General features: G+C 40.2%; 1 protein-coding gene across 1 annotated transcript; it reads left to right on the forward strand.

Annotated features, from left to right (window-relative positions):
* The first annotated feature begins 39 nt into the window (after positions 1 to 39).
* On the forward strand, positions 40 to 9,682 carry LOC145656502 (very long chain fatty acid elongase 6-like). The gene is made up of 4 exons (XM_081709694.1): positions 40 to 277; positions 1,737 to 1,868; positions 3,355 to 3,506; positions 4,592 to 9,682. The coding sequence occupies exons 1-4, from the start codon at positions 195 to 197 to the stop codon at positions 5,029 to 5,031; spliced, it is 807 nt and encodes a 268-aa protein (XP_081565820.1). The 5' UTR covers positions 40 to 194; the 3' UTR covers positions 5,032 to 9,682.
* Positions 9,683 to 17,201: the final 7,519 nt, after the last annotated feature.

A 17,201-nucleotide genomic window follows, 5' to 3' on the forward strand; every position in this document is an offset into this window, starting at 1 on the left:
CAACGCCTTACTTTCATTTGTGAAAGTATAAAATGAGAATTCGATCCGAGTGTCATATTTCATTCCTTAACTGACAGTACAGCGAACCTATTCCCACTGGCATCAGTTAATGTGATAGTTCTCACTTAATCGGTGAGAATCTGTTTCGAGGAAACATTTGCTGTGGTCCAATAAATATTCTTGTAATTGTAAAAATGAACGAGACGCTCGCCGAGTATTTTGAATTTGAGCAGCGCTTTGACGAAAGAGCGGCGTTTGAATGGTTTCAAGAAAACTGGTGAGTAAACTTCACCGAAAGCCGACCAACTTCTAATTTCTCATTAAGATAGCTCTTAATGACGGGCGTCTTACTTTAATTATGAAAGGTGTTGAGGGCTATTTCTTAATTATATGCCTCAAAGTTGCAGCTCTTTCAGCCATACGCATTGCTAACAGGTGTATAGAGTCGAGCCCATAGACATACTCCAAGTTAGTTTGTATAATTTCTGTCCTGCTAAGTTTCCCCGTTCAATAGTGGTATTCATGAAAGAATAGTCGAATCACTTAATACAGAGTTCCAGACTTCCTCTGAAACCAACGTCAACACATGATCTGTCATATGGGAGATTTATGAAATGGGTTTCCATGGTTGAGAAACTATACACATCTGCGCACATAAGATTATTATGCACAATGCGAAATATCGCCTTTTGTAGTATAAAAGCATGTCATGACTTCTTTGGATTGATGATTTATGTTGCTGTAAGCTACTGATCATTGTTTTAAAAAGGCTTTATATCAATAAGGCGTTTTGTAAAGCTGTATTGTATTTGTTGTTATTATTTCAACTTTGTTTAACTGTATTACAAATCAAACATAGTGTTATTGTTTGCTTTTGGGTGTATCAAAAGTGTGCATGACAATCAAACTCTTTAAAATGGTAACTTTATTTGGACTACATTCTATATAGCTACATAAACCTGTACTTCATACTTTACCTGCTCTGAGCGCTCAGTACGACTGTATACCAGCCCTGTGTGCAGACAACCCCTGCAGACAAATACTGTATTTAATTATCCCTCAGCCTATACAGTAGTTGTCTAATCATAAATATCAGCTGATGGGTTAGCCAGTCTGTGACCTCAAGCAGGTGTCCATCTACCTGTTGTATAACTTTATCTTACAGCATGGTGAGGCAAGACCTATTTTACTTTGAGAATAGTTACTGTGTTTTATCTTTGCTCAATATTACACCACTCTAATCAGCTCCATCTCTAAAATTCTGAGCTTCTAGTTTGAACAATAGGTGTCTGATCATGGTCCTGTAAATATCAGGTGATGGGTTAGCCCATCTGTGACATCAAGCAGGTGTCCACCTACCTGTTGTATAACTTTATCTTACAGCAGTGTGTGGTAAGACCTATTTTACTTTAAGAATAGTCTTTTATCTTTTGTCAACATGCCAGTCTAATTAGTTCCATCTCTAATGTATGAACTTCCAATTGACAGGTGCTGATTCCCCTAAATTAAATTATATTCTCCTATATTTTTATACATTGTATTTATATGCTTTTACATTCTTATATAAGAAATATAAAAATGTGTTAACTGTTTTCTTTATTTTTTGGTATCACTGGATAGTTGTAAAAGAATTGCACTACAAGTTGTCTTAACTATGTATCTGAGGAATAAAATTGGCTTTGACATTCTATGCTGTCCTTAACTCGAGTCTCTGTCTGTCTGTGTGTGAGATACAGGACCACGTCATTTGTCTTCTGCACCGTCTATGCTGCCATTGTTTTCTTAGGCCAGCACTTTATGAGAGAGAGACAGAAGCTCGACTTGCGCGGACCTCTCATGTTCTGGTCACTGAGTCTGGCAGTATTCAGGTGAGTAAACTCACGCACAGCAACTAAACTAATTATGTAATGTGCATTCCTGAACTCGGGTGAGGGAGCCAGGACCTGAATGATCTTATCAGCTGGCTGTTCAGTCAGAGTAGTTGAGAACTGGGGTTTATGTAAAGAGGTGTCTTAGAGTACTAATCAGGGCTCATTTGTGAATTTTGCACCTTCTGTAAAGCCGTTCGCATATTTTTATATTTCACTTATCTGGTACTTGAACTGGTATGGTTGTTTCTAATGTAATCATACACCATTATGTAACCAGCATAATCGTTTCTGCACTACATGTAAGCCTGCACTTTCAATAAATCTCACAGCTGTTTTGGACCAGGGAAAATGTGTTTTGAACTGGATATTATTGGTATGGGTATTGGCCAGTGATTTTGCCATAATTGCATAAAAGTTCAGGTTCAAAGAGTTAAAGCACTGTGATGACTTTTACCTATTACTTTACCTACGACCCCAAGCAAATTGTCAAAACAATATGTCTGGAATAAAATCCTGGGGCAGACTTCACTTTCTGAACCATCTATCCTCTGTTTGAATCATAGCTTCAGCCATTGTTTCTTTGAGTATGGTACTAAGTTGATCAGTGGGAATTATTCCTCTGCTTATGTAAGCTATTGACATGAATTCCTAAATTAGACATCTGTCTGAGCCTTTGTAAATGAACAGGTGTAGCATTTTCCCTAGCAGAGCTACGTGGGAAGTTTCAAGTTTCGCCTCTCTTTAGCTGTTGGATTATGACGCAAAACCCACGCAGGTTTGACGCAGGTTTTTGATCAGAACCTACATGCTAGTTAGTTTACAGATTACACCTGCTTCTCTGTCCCTCCTTCTCCATAATAAATGAACACATTCCAAATTAGTATAGGATTGGGTTATCTAAACTTTTGTGGGGGGGAGAAATACTATAGATGAGACCTGCTAAGTTGCAAAAAGAGTTTACTGAACTTATGATGTTAATTCAAGGACTTCATAATTCAAAAGATCCAGTGATATTTTGTAAAAATGTATGTAGGATAAATCACATCACAACTTTTGTTTACCAGTCATTTTTCTCATTGACAAAAAACCTTTAGAGTCAGAGTTTCTTTAACGAGCATAGGAACATGGCCTCAGCGGTACACAGACAGTGTAACTTCAGTGGCATATGTGCTTTAAGGTTCTCCACCATTTGATTAGGTTCTTCTCATTGGTCATCAAACTACAAAATAAACACCCAGAAATTCAACTTCTCTTCCCTGTCAAGACAAGACAAGACAATACACCATACAAGACATGAATTAGGGTGGATGTTGTTGTTTTTTTTCTTTTTCTTTTGGGGGCTACTTTGCACAGATATATGTGCCTCAAAACATGGTTATATATGCAATTACATGGCAGAAGCAGCACTGAGGGGAAAAAAATTAATCTAGACAAGTATCTTGCTGTGCTATAGTTGACAGGGTTATTTGTGTTTGTTCCTTAGCATTATTGGAGCTATCCGTACAGGATCCTACCTGCTACATTTGCTCACCTCCAGTGGGTTCCGAGAGAGTGTGTGTGACACCAAGTTCTACAGTGCCCCCGTCAGCAAGTTCTGGGCATATGCCTTTACCCTTAGCAAGGCACCCGAGCTTGGTAAAGTTACAAACATGCATACGCAAACCCTCTCTTACTTGTACTTACAACACTTGTAATCATCTTTATATTTTTATTTTGCCTAATATAATACTTATTTGTATAAATCTGTGCAAAAATAATCATGATGATGTAATGAAGTATTATTTCACAAACCCCAAAACTATGTTTGAGACACAGGTACAGCGTAATAATTGCTGTGGGGAGAGTGAACACACGTGGGCCACACAAAGTGCAAAAGGACATTCGACTTGGATAAACTTACTTTGTTAGGAAAAAGATGTGAGCACAAAGGAAAACCTGACAGCAAAGTCTAACGTTGAGAGCACTGGGTGTTAAATGAGATTAAGTAGCTGTCAGGTGGGGCAAATACAGGAAAAAGACAAAACTCTTGCCTCCAAGAGTAGACCTATGAGTGTGGAAAATGGGATATAACATTGGTCATTGCCAAAAGAAAGGCACTGGCTAAATGGCTTATGACAATTTTAATTCACTCTGCAGCATTTGGAATGTGTCTGACTAGTAGTATCAGTAGAAGTAGAACAGTATATAACAGTAGCAGTGTTATTTAAAGAAAGTAGAAGGAGTATTAGTAGAAGAAACAGTAAAAGTAATAGTTGCCACTTTTCTGGTCTCCAGTTAATACTTGAAGATTAATACTTGAGAAAAATATAAATATGGTCACTTCAAATGGAGCCCAGGTGACAATCATTTCCTAGTTACCTGCTGGGTTTTTCTGCCTGCTCTCTCCTCAAAAGCTGTTACACAAATACCCAAAAGCCACTATATTTCTTTAACACAGTGATTCTCAGTTCCACGCTACATTCTAGTGTTTACCTGATTCAACTGAATCAACCCCTCAGCCCTCCATGAACAGATCAAGGTTCTGAGTTTTGCTCGCTCTCCTGCCTGATCTAGCTCAGCTTCTCATCAAGCCCTTTGTGAGCTGGATCAGGTTTGCAGTGGGGCTCTGGGACTGGGGCTGAGGCCTCTTGTGTTAGAAATCCCACAAAAAAGATGTTTACTGCAGAGAAAAACACCACTGCTATAACACTATGCCTGCATTGCTTGTCACGTCTGCCCAGGTGACACGATCTTCATCATCCTCCGCAAGCAGCGCCTCCTCTTTCTGCACTGGTACCACCACATCACCGTGCTGCTGTACACCTGGTACTCTTACAAGGACCAGGTAGCTGGTGGCAGCTGGTTTATGACCATGAACTACGCCATCCACTCGCTCATGTACAGCTACTACACAGCCCGTGCAGCCGGCCTGCGCCTGCCGAGACCCTGCGCCATGCTGGTCACTGCTGCGCAGATCCTGCAGATGGCCATCGGCCTGACGGTCCTTGTCCTCGTCTATCACTGGCAGCATGATGCTCACTGCCCATCCAACATGTCCAACATTACTTGTGGTTTGCTCATGTACCTCAGCTACCTGCTGCTTTTCTCTTTGTTCTTCTACCAGTCCTACCTAAAGGGGACAAATGGCAAAGGGCAAGAAGGAAGGGTTAAAGGCGACTAGAGAGTTGTGGCATGGTTTGGCCACTAGGAGGAGCAGTGGCTGTAGAGCAGGGATCTCCAAGCCCAATCGTGGAGAGCTGCATTAACTGAAAGAGGGGTGCAAGATTATGATTGGAGTTGAACTCTGCAGAAAAGCAGGATCCCTGGAGGAAGGTTGAAGATCCCTGATCTAGTGGGTGCTGAATTCCGCCACAGTAGGGGATTTCCCTGCTGTGACACCGGTTTCCCCAGATATTAACAGACAGATCAAAATAAAATTCATTAAAGGCCCTACACAGTTTTTTTTTAATCTATGAAAAAAAATTTCTGCAAAGAATGCTATATATTCTAGTTATCTTCCAATATTTTTCCCAAAACTATATTAAAAGGAGTGTTTTGAATTTTCTTTTTTCTCTGTCACGTTTTACCATTCTGCTGTGTTGGTGTGGACCCCAGCAGATTGATTGACAACCTCAGTGTTAACCGTATCCCCCGAGTTACAGTTGTCAGTATGTAGCAGGCTGGAAGTCGGATCACATCATCACCTGTATGACCCTGAACAGGTGAAAGGCTGCTAGGGGTTTCGGTCAACAGCGGACTCCGTGAAGTGTTTACACATAGGCTAATCAATTTATCTGGTTACATTAGAGGACACAACAGTTGCTATTTTAAGAGTATATTTAGAGCGGTAATATCTCTTACATATTGATCACTTTTACATTAGCGCTATTAGCTCAAATTAGCTATAGTTAGCTAGCTAGCTAGCTTATATTGTTCTGGTTAACCAGGTCTAACAAGCCTTGGGGTGAACGTGGGAAAGTCAATGACTATTGGCAATTTTGTAATTTATAAAATAAATCTGTAGCTGAGCTAAACTCTAGTCTGTACATTTTGTATATTCTCATTGCTTGCTACATTATTTAACAAAGTGTCAAATGAAAACAAATGACTGTTCTTTAAAAATAAAGACTTAACAATTTATCATCCACATTGCCACCAGTAAGAGGGGAAAAGCTGTTGCTTTCACCTTGAATCTGCTGGCAAGTCCAAAGCTGTACCGAACCCAAATCAAATGAGTTCACAGAAAAATGCCTACTACAAACTCTTGTATTGTGTGTCACTTCAACCCCAGAAAGAAATTCGAGCCAGTTTGATTTGGACTCATTTTCTGGAATAAAGTGTTGGGTGCAACTATCCGCTTGTATCCAAAAACTGAGCATTTGTACATGCACGCCATTTCTAGTGAGTGTGGGAGGGTCCGTTGAGTTCACAGTCCATGAAAATGCAATATAAAGTAGCTTATTATTCGCTATAGTCAATTAGTGTTGTCTACGATGTCTAAGAATACACCAAGCAAAGTGCAATTCCTAAACATTGGTTAGGGTGCAGTATACAAAATATTAAAAAATTTGTAGGTTATGCTATACACCCTACAGTGCCTAATAAATGTTGGAATGAAGCAGAATTATGAGATAATCACGTGTCCTGCTAATATAACATTTTGAGCATGGAGAAGAAATACTGTGCAGGGCTTTTAATAGTCTTTATTATTGTCGAACTAATTTAGTTTTTCCAATATAAAGCCTTAATATTTTGGCAGTCAAATGAAAAATGCTATATAAAATAGCTTTTTTTTAATTGGTGGTGGTATTGTAGTAGTTGTAATAATTGTTGTTGTGGAAAAAGACTTATTAGGGTCTAGTTTGGTTATTAATTCTTACTGTTGCACAAATACTATTATGCCTTACTCTGAATGAGAAAAACGTAAAAAGACAAATGCTTAAAAAGCATAAGGCACAACTGGTAGGGCACCTGTATGTAGTAGCTTAGGAACACAGGTGTGTGGAAATGAAACTGCAGCGTGGACACAGCTGGAGCATTTACCAGCTCAGGAGCTGATGGGGAACTGACACACAGGTGCTGGAATGCACAGGGAGTGTGCGTTCTCAGAGACATGTTCTGTGGAATACATCTCTTTCTGTCTCAAGCACACACACACACATTGTTGCCAAACTTTGGTTTAAGTGAAGCCTCCTAGTTCTTTTGCAGAGATTTTTGCGTATAATTATTTAGGCTTTTTTACTGTCTGCAGATTTTACAATTACATTTGTAATAGCATTTATTTGCTCATTACTTCAAATGCCTTTTCAGCCATTTACTAAACTGGTTCCCCTGACCCCTCCATTACATTTAGCATAGTACTGCAGATTGTTAACAGCAAAAGTATAGACAAAAAGGGCTAAAACTGATAATTATACAAGAATGTTATCTGGCACAGCAAGGCAGCATTCAACAATACAGATTTCTGGTGAAGTTATCTTCCACATTGCTTTGGTGTCCTGTAGAGCATAAAACATCCAGCCAAATATTGAACTATGTATGCTGCTACAAGTGAAATATGAGGAACTCGTTTTGGCCTTGTGAGAGAGTCTGATGAGCTGATGATCACCGGGCACTGATTTTCTAAAGGCCTTTTAAAGGTGCTTAGAAGACATAACATATTTTTGCTTTATATTTTATGATAAACAATACAGACACTTCTTTAATACATTTGATTAAAAGTTTTAAGCATATTGCAAATGATTGATTTTCAAATAGATGTTTAAATCTTGAATATTATTTTTAATTACATTTTAATGAAAATTCTCATTTAAAGGGCTCATGTTAACACTGTTAGGTTGTTTGTGTTACACCTCTATTAAAATCCTCTCTTCAGTCATATATTTCTAGTTTATTTATGTTATCAGGAACAAACTATAAGATTCAAGTCTTAATCCGGACTTCTTTTCCAGTGTAGTGAGTGTAGTCATTCCAGCAGTATTTCCATATGGACATGAAATGCCATGGAATGCTTTCAAACTTTGCTTAGTTGGTTTGCTCACCACGAACAGCTACCTGTGCTCATTGGCAAGAGCTTTTCTGGTGGGCTGGCTTAATGACATGGGGATTCACTGATTGGTTCAACCTTTACATCACTTTTATGCTGCTTCATCCACAGTCTTAACTTCAAATTAAGAAAGTATTTGTGCTTTTTCATGTCGTCTCCATAGAACTTTGCTTTTCTGTGCTGTTTTATGCACAAGAAAAGATATACAAGAATGCAGCAGAGAAAACTAATAGAACTCACAATTCTTCATTATGTCAGACGCATGGATGGAATGATAACAACAACTGTTGCATATTTATTACAATTTCTTAGGCACTTCCTGATCCTGGTTCAGCCACACAACAAACATATAAAGAAAACAGACTCATAAGTCTGCACTGGCAGGAAAGACTCATGAGCCCACACTGGCAGAAACATTCTGGCGCTGCCTTTGTGGCCCTGCAGTGGAGATGAACCATTTTTTAAAGGTTCTTGGTCACAGTTCAGGCAAGCATGTGCACTGTCCTTTATTGCATGTTTGTTTTTCTGCAATGTAACATATTGTATAAGAGCTAGTTGAGTTGATACTGTGTGAGTCGAGGAATGAAGATATCAAGCTGTGCAGAGGATTTGAACTCCTCAGACCTGAGAGGACACACTGCTTGGCTTAGAAATGTTGTGTAAGTAAAGTAATGCTTAAAATGTACTTTAAAGTGTGTACACACCTGACAATGTATTATTATTCTTGCAGTGTTTGTGTTTAACATTCAGCTGCTGTCTTCTGTACACCATTTTGGCTATATTTATGTGTGTGAAAATCAGGCCTTTTTTAACATACTGTTTCTTGAACTGTTAGTGTTTTGTTGAATTTGCACTTTGAGAACTGACAGCTGAATTCTCTGTATTTGCACTTTAAAGAGACTTACAGTTTGCTAATAAATAGGCAATACATGTTAACCTGTGTCAATACATTTACATAACACCAGATTAATATACTGAACCCAGTTTATAGCTGTTTTTTAAATAGCAGGGTATGCTGAAGGAAGGGTAGTAGTAACTTGATTGGTTAGTAACCTGAAGAAACACTTTTTACAGCTGTCTTGTTATCACATGCATTTTGTAGGTTCGTGACCAGTGTATGAAAGCTGCCCTGAAGTCTTAAGAAATGAAAATGGAATTATCTTAAATATCTGTACATGAAGATTCTTAACAACATTAGCCTACGATCACTTGTGTTCAAGGTCATAAACCGGTGCTGCGACTAGGAACCTCCATGGTGGTATCTGTTGACTATTCACCAGTTCCACCCTTTTCTTTTAAACTGCCAAGGCTCATTGGTCATATATTACAGGTACTATACTATTGCAGCAGTTTTCAAAACAAACAAAAATGTTCCTTTCATACAACATTAGGATTTCCAGTGACTAAAATAAAGTTTAAGAATTCTGAAGAACATTTACTTTGCCTCTCAGGTACATCAACAAAATATCACTTGCCTATGTAGCCTCAGTGATTAATTATTGCCAAGACTACAGCCCTCCCAGTTATATGAGTGGGAGATCGCCAACAGATTCCTGTTGTAGTATACTCCCCTTCCCACTGATCACATGGTACAGCCCACCACATGCAGTGGAAGTTCACTATTGACTGTTCATTATGTTTGTAACCATGCCCCTTGTTAGCACCTGCACCCAGTTCAATGTGTCATTCATATATGTATTTAAACCCCTTCCTTTCTGTCATTATTTGTGTGTACCTTGTTTACTGGACTGTTATATGTGAGTGCTGTTAACGTTTATTGTTTCTCCCTGTCTTGTGTTAATAAATATCTGTCGATGTCGAGAGAGGTCTATGTGTCCTGCTCCCTGCCCTGCAACACTCACAATTTCTCTAATTCAGATTCAAAAAGAGGTAAAAAATAATAATAATAATAATTTTGCATTATACAGCCTCAAGCATTCTAGGATCCATGTGTGGGGCATTGAATGATAGGCTTTCTTGTAATCAATCCAGGCGGTGCACAGGTTGGTCTGTCTGGTCTTATAGTCTTGAGTGGCTGTTTTATCCACCAGCAGCTGGTGCTTGGCTCCTCTGGTGTTCTTGCCAATTCCTTTCTGAGCCCCGCTCATGTACTGAGCCATGTGCCTATTTATCTTACCCGCAATGATGCCTGACAGGAGCTTTCATGATGTACAGGGGCAGGTTATCAGCAGGTAGTTGACCCCCTTTCTGGTGGTGCTTCAGGATCAGGACTGTCCAGTTGCTAATCCATTAAGCGTGGGTTCCATCCATTTGCAGCTGGCTCATTTGTGTTGCCAGGCACTCGTGTAGGCATGGACCATGTCAAGCCCTGGAGCTGTCCAATTCTTCATGCTTAAGAGCCTTTCTTGGATGTCTGCTAGTGTGATGGTTACTGTATCCTGTTCAGCGAAATTGTTGTGGTCAGCTCTCATGTTCTCTAACCACTGTTGTGATGCCTCCTTCTCCCATATGCCTTTCCAGTATTGTTCAGTCTCCAGCTTTGGTGAATCTTTTCTTATGTTGTTGCCCTGCCACTGAGAGGTCAAAGTCAAAAAACACACTGTAGATCAGGGCAAACAGGAGTATCAGAGGCAGAGTAAAAGCAATGTTAAAAAAAACAATCTGAGATCAAATCCAGGTTAGATAAACAGTAACTACTCTAAACAAGAAAGGTTTTGTAACTTGGCTAGACAGCATGAGGACAGACACATGAAACGCAGGCAAAATGCAGTATGTAGAAGCCAACTGCAGCTTGTACACCACATCACTGATGCATTCAAGGACCTTAAATGGCCTGACAAAAATATTGGCTCCACCAAATATTCATAGTGCCCAGTGGTGGTGGAAAATTTGGTTTCTGGATGAAATTGTATGCACGTTGGAGATTGAGTTTAGTAAAAACTTTGGCTCCTTGGAGCTGTTTTAGGGCAGCGGGTACTAAGGGAAGAGCGTTAAAGTTACTTCTTTAAAACAAAATTCAGACAGCGGTAATCTATGCAGGGTCAAAGGCCCCTGTCCTTCTTTGGAACAACAAATCCAGCTGATGCTGGTGAGGAAGAGTGTTTGATAAAGCCATTTTGATAAAGCCGCTTGTTGAATATACTCCTCCATGGCCTTGGATTCAGCATGAGACAGAGGGTAAACTTAACTGTGTGGAAGGGTTGCACCTGCTAGTAGTTCTATAGCACAGTCCCACTCTTGATGAGAGGGAAGCTGGGTGGTGTTGTGTTTAATGAATACCTCCCTCAGAGACTGATATTCAGGCTGGATATAGGAAGCTTGGATGTGATCAAAGCTCTCAGTGTTGGTCATGGCACAGGGCAGACAGAGACAATTCCTGATACAGAAAGACAACCATGACATTATTTTTAGCTGAGACCAAAAAATCCGGGGGTTATGGAGTTTTAACCAGGGGAGACTTAATATGACTTTGTGCAGTGATGATTTAATAATTTAAATGACATTCGTCCTATGTGCATAGTGCTACTTGACACATGCAGAGCGGCAGGGTATTTAGTGTTCATTCCTTTTCCCACTGCGTGTCTATCAACTGCTTGAATTGAAAGTGGTTGCTTAAGTTCAACCTGGGGAATAGTGAGAGAGGACGAAGTCCTCATGGATGAAGTTTCCAAAAGCTCTGGAATCTATGAGGGCTGAAAATGAGGAAACAGTATAATGGGAGAATGTGACCTGTATCATAAGTGGCTTTGTAATAACATTGATAGAAACAGATGTGAAACTATTGCCTTAAAGGGCACAATAAAGTTTTAGTGTGTCATGGTTTGAGTCTCACTGCTCTCCCATAGTGCTGTGGCTCAATCCAATGCCTTGTGGGTTAGCAGAGAGATCGTTGTAACAATTTTAGAGGCTTCTGTCCCAGGTGGTGATTGCACAAATAAAAATGAACACTTCCGTGAAAACCAGTAGAGAGGTTACCATCAAACTTCTCAGGAAGAGCTAACCGGCTGTGAAAAGAGACTGGTGGAGCACTAACAGCACCTTGGGTGGGAGGCTGAGAAGTCACAGCAGCAGAATTGACAGTATCATGTAGTTGTTGGACCACCTGACAAGGTTTAATTAGTCTGGAAAGCAATTGATCTAAATTACGATGGTGATTCCCAAGGAGTCCTCCTTGTTTGGCGAGTGCTCTGGTGATACCAATCAGGGAAGTCTCCATAGAATGAGACGTACTCACTGCTTCCATTATAGGCGAGGTGTTCTGTCAACGGATCTGCTGATGAGAGGAAGCAAATGCAAATTAAGAAGAGATTTTTTGCAAAACAGTCCAGGTAGATCAGAGGCAAACAGCAATATCTGAGGTAGGCAAAGGTCAAAGTCAAATGCAGTCACAACAGTCACAATGTAGATAAGGGCAAACGGGACTATCAGTGGCAGAGCATATGCAATGTCAAAAAACAATCCAACATCAAAACCAGGTCCAAAAAAAAAGTAACTACTCATAACAGGAAAGCCCCCTCCTCACAGATTTCTTCGATGATGTCCAGAACTCCCCTGGACTTCCACCCTCGCAGTAGTTCAACGTGATGGCTTTCCTGCGGGTGTGGTAGTCCAGCTGCTGGGCTGTGAGCTGTACTGTCCCAAAGGCAGAGCCTGGAGATGGAACAGCCAGCCTCATGCAGCTGGGGCGTCTTGTGGAGTCATCTCTGAAAGTTGCAGTCGGGCCAAACCTGGAGTGCTCTCAACCATCAGCAGGCTCCAGAGGGTTTGGTGGCTCTGGCTTGGTCATACATGAATGCCTTAAAGCAAAGTAGCTGCTCTCACTGTAGCTCATGGAGTGTCTGATGTTCTGTCTGTTGCAGGCCAGTGAGAGCCTTCATAATCTCTGAATGGTGGAGGATTCCACTGCAAAATACGTGTGTACAAGGCTGGGATTTTGGTACCACTTTGACTTTTGCTATTGTCTCGTTTTTCAGTGATCTGTCTTTTTTCAGCAATGTACTTTCTCTCCGGTGCTGGCTTTGGCAACCCACTGGAAGAGAATTTGGCATATAAGTATGTAGCTGTTAACCACATAACAACAAGTGCAACCAGTTGTAATTACCAGCTTGTAATTACCAGACTGTCTCCTCCTCACAGACAATGCCGGCCACGCCCCTGTTGTAACGTTCAGTTTTCAAAGAAAATTGCACACGGTTCTTCTAAAGTAGCAAGAGGAAATCTGTTGCACTTGGTTCATGTGAAGCAGCAACAGAATATCTCAGTTTTCATGAAAGCAACAGACAGGAAAAAATCAAGAAAATATCGCACATGGGCAAAAAGGGGGTAACCCTCAATAGTACACCTTCATCACACACCACATTACTAATGCTATAGTATAGTCATGGGGAAACCAGTGGCCCACCCACATATTTCAAACATGAAAATGCACATTCTCTCTTTGTTTGCTACTACCACTTATTTTTATGCAAACTAGAGTCTTTGGAGAACTCTGTCACTGAACTTCACTGCTTAGATGAGAAATTGAAACCGCTCATCTCTACTGAATTCTAACAAAACGGCACACTTAAAAACAGCTATAATAAATATCTTTAGCACACAAAAATGTGTTAATTAAGGCTAGCAGAAGGAAATAATTACCTTCCCAATATGGTCAGCTCAACATCAGCAGCACACTAAACACTCAGCTATGATTTATATTTTTAAAAACCATTTGAATAGTTTCCAAAAGCAATATTAGGCTGCCACTAACCATAAAACCCTAAAGAATACTTTAAAACAATACAGGCCTTTTCTAGACATACTTCATTGGACCACTGCCCTCTAGGGGTGAAATGGTGCACACTCATCCCACCTTGTCAAGGCACTTGACTATCATATTCTCTGTGGAGTCCACGTATTCTGGTTGCCAGCCAGGGGTGATTTTTGCAGTGTACCTATAGAGAGGGGAACAGTATTCCTTTTGGGTTGCTGACATATCCTCTTTGATGCTGCATCATGTAAATGGCACTATGCTCAGTCTTAAGATAACTAGGGGTGTTCTTGATGCTCTTTCACCCAATCCTCTGCTGGTCCTTCATTCGTTTCCTCCCTTGAGATTTCCAGCAGTGCATCCACAGGTAAGCAATCCTACACAAACATGAGCTCAAAAGGAGAAAGACCTGTTGAGGAGGGCATTGTAAGGTTGTATGCAGATAAGAGGTGCATTTCTGGGGAGAACCTCTGTAACAGCTCATGAGGAGTGCAATTACACCTTCTGCACTGTCCAGTCTTCACAGGATGAGATGTTGCTCAACCCCATAAATTTTGCACATACAACTAGTCGCCTTCAAAAATCTGTACTTTCTTTGAGTGTAAACACTGTCTAATGCCATAATTATAAATCTAATTCTCTGTAAGTATATGAGTATACTTGACTTCTGATCTGGTTTTGGTTAAATCTGAGAGAACTTGGAGAAGATGTTAACTTCCAGCAATACATTATCTCCTATTGCTTGCTTGTTCCAAGAATGTAAAATCAATAGATGCAATATCCAGTGGCCAGAAAGCAAAAAGAGTCCCAGAATTGACTGAAGAGTCAACAGCTTTAGTCACAATACAATGTTCACATTTCTAGCACTACTTCTCAATGTCCTTCCTCATATCAGGCCAGCAGTATTGTCACATCCAGCTGGTAGTTCCTTTGTAATCTTGATGGCATGGTCATGGTGTAAAGCACCCCACCATGAAGACATAGAAGTAATATGAGCTGCAACATCCTTTTGCCTTCATCAGGTGACTGAATAAAGGATTCCCTCACAATCCAGGATTCCAGAATTCCAGGATTTCAGATGACACTTTCTCCACCAGAAATGTAAAAAGGGTTCTATTACTGGATCAGCCTCTTGTAATGCTTGCAGATCTGCTTTTGTAATGCTTGCAGATCTGCCTTTGAACCAGGAAAATTGTGTTGAGACTGCGGCAGCTTCTGCCACTTGACACAGGAACAGAAATGCTTGGAGCAACATCTGATATTGCTTCTGAATTGGCAGACAGAAAAGAGCAACAGCATTGTGATTCATAGCCCCTGGAGAATACTTTATGTTAAAACCGAATAAGGCCGAACTAAAAAGTCATTTTTTTCTTCTAATTACTTTTAAAGGTGAAAAGGTAAAGAATACTCCGTTATTTTAAACTCGAATTACAGGAATTAAGCTTGTTCTGCGATTGTATTAAGTGTGATGCACAATTACAACGCTAGAGGGTGATGTTCCTCTATTAATGCATAGACGCGAAACCAACGTTGTATTCAGTGTTTTACAAATGTTTAAACACTGTCAGTATGCGCGCAGTGCTTAATTGGCACATATAAACAAACGTATCAGTTGCATATATTAAAAGAATGCATTTATGTCAACAGCAGTAAGATACACCAACCACTCCAGGAAAACCTATTTGTAAGTGTATCTACTTCTGTTTGGCAAGCACTGTTGACTTTGGTATACGTGTGTTTTACACACACACACACACACACACACACACACACACACACACACACACACACACACACACACACAGGGTTTTCTGTGCAGCAGGCATTGGTTTTTGCGTTTGAATGCATGTGTAAACAGAGCTAAATGTGGTAACTGAAGAAGACCACGTAACCCCCCTACAGACACCCACACACAGAGCTTCTCTTTTACCCTGAATATGTTTTTCATCCTGAAAACTAGTGCAGCTGTCTTTCCCATAATCCTGAATGACACCAGGATGAACCTGTGAATCAAACATCTGATTTAGTTCATTTCACTTCAGTTCAGTTCCTTTTTTCTGTAATTATGCAAGTACAATACTGAATTATGCAGCTTTTGCTTTTTGATGCAGCAAGTGAATCTGAAAATGTTATACAAAAATCTAAAAGGAAAACTACAGCAACTTGCTCTTGGCTAGAAACCCTCATTAACCATTAGCTTCTTGCTAGGACTAAAACACTCATGATGACATTTTCCATGTTTTACATAACAACCCATGCACACGTTACCTAAATTATGACCTTATACCTTATACCTATTGTGCAAAGAGGCCACAGTCATGTCATCGGTAATGTCAGATCACTCCATCTCTAGCAAACAAATACTACACGTTTTTTTGTATTTTTCATCACTAATGTAAGACATCTTATGTTCATTCTGTTTATCAGCTGGTTACTGAGGCTTTAATGAGGTGAGTCATAAATGTTAGAGCAAAAAGAAATATGTGCATTGTCCAGTTCTCCTAGGACAGGCTCCTCAAAACAGGCTGTTTAAGACAGGGTCTTCAGGACAGGTTGGCCAGAACAGGCTTCTCAGGACAGGGTCCGCTATTCAGGGTTCCAAGGACAGGATCCTAGAGTTCCTCATGCATGCATCAAACCATACATGATTAAAGGAAGGTGTCTACATTTGTATAATAAAAAAGATTAGTCTTGAATTATCTTGAGGGCACAGGTTAAAATCAACTAATTAGTTCAGCACAAATGAGTGGCATTACAGTAAGTGGGCCCCTAACAGAACCCTGCACTTCATCAGCTGTGCAGTAACTGGGCCTCTCCTGGAGTCCAGTTCAGCAGATGAGTGGGTACAGGCTGCTGCCGTGGTTACAAAGCACATCATCATGCCCTATATCCACCCACTCTGTCTGAAAGCTGCTTCTGCCAGAGCCTCTTACTGAGGAGAAGGAGCTAATTTATGCAAATTAGCTACCCATATAAATGAATAACATAGCTGATTAGTATGTGTTCGGCATTCCAAAAGCAGGCAGAGCCGCCATCAGGAGCGCAAGAGCAGGCAGTGACTTCACAACTGTGATTCCTTTTCAAGTGTGTGTGACAGCTTGTAAATCTAACTTGTGTGTGTGTGTGTGTGTGTGTGTGTGTGTGTGTGTGTGTGTGTGTGTGTGTGTGTGTGTGTGTGTGTTTGTCTGTCTGTCTATCACTGACACTGTTTTCATCATAGTAAAAGTCAACAGGGTGTTATTATTGAAAACAGATATATTAGCATTTGTTGTTAAGTACCTGTAGCAAAACATGAAATGTCAGCAAAACATGAAAGACCACAACACCAATGAATCCCTAGTCATGAAGCACCATCAGGTACTAATCGGAGGTACTTCACAATCGAGAGAGACCAGTACCTTCATGATCTGAATTGGGTGTGCTGGAATTGGGAAATTTAATTTAAGCGGACATTATTCATCCAATCCAGAACCTCTTACCCATTCCAGAACCGTCCATGCATTCTGGAACCACTTACAGATTTCAGAAGTGAAGTCTGAAACCCTGGGTTTTAAACATTGGTTTGGGACATAATATGATATTTAAATAATGATTT

Source organism: Electrophorus electricus, unplaced genomic scaffold (genome assembly GCF_041902795.1).
Source record: "Electrophorus electricus isolate QZ-2024a unplaced genomic scaffold, ASM4190279v1 Scaffold70, whole genome shotgun sequence".
Lineage (NCBI taxonomy): Eukaryota > Metazoa > Chordata > Actinopteri > Gymnotiformes > Gymnotidae > Electrophorus > Electrophorus electricus.

Coding starts and splice junctions, on each gene's coding strand:
- LOC145656502 (XM_081709694.1), top strand. CDS start 195: ATGAACGAGACGCTCGCCGAGTATTTTGAATTTGAGCAGCGCTTTGAC. Junction 1,869..3,354: donor CTGAGTCTGGCAGTATTCAG/GTGAGTAAACTC, acceptor TTTGTTCCTTAG/CATTATTGGAGCTATCCGTA. Junction 3,507..4,591: donor TAGCAAGGCACCCGAGCTTG/GTAAAGTTACAA, acceptor ACGTCTGCCCAG/GTGACACGATCTTCATCATC.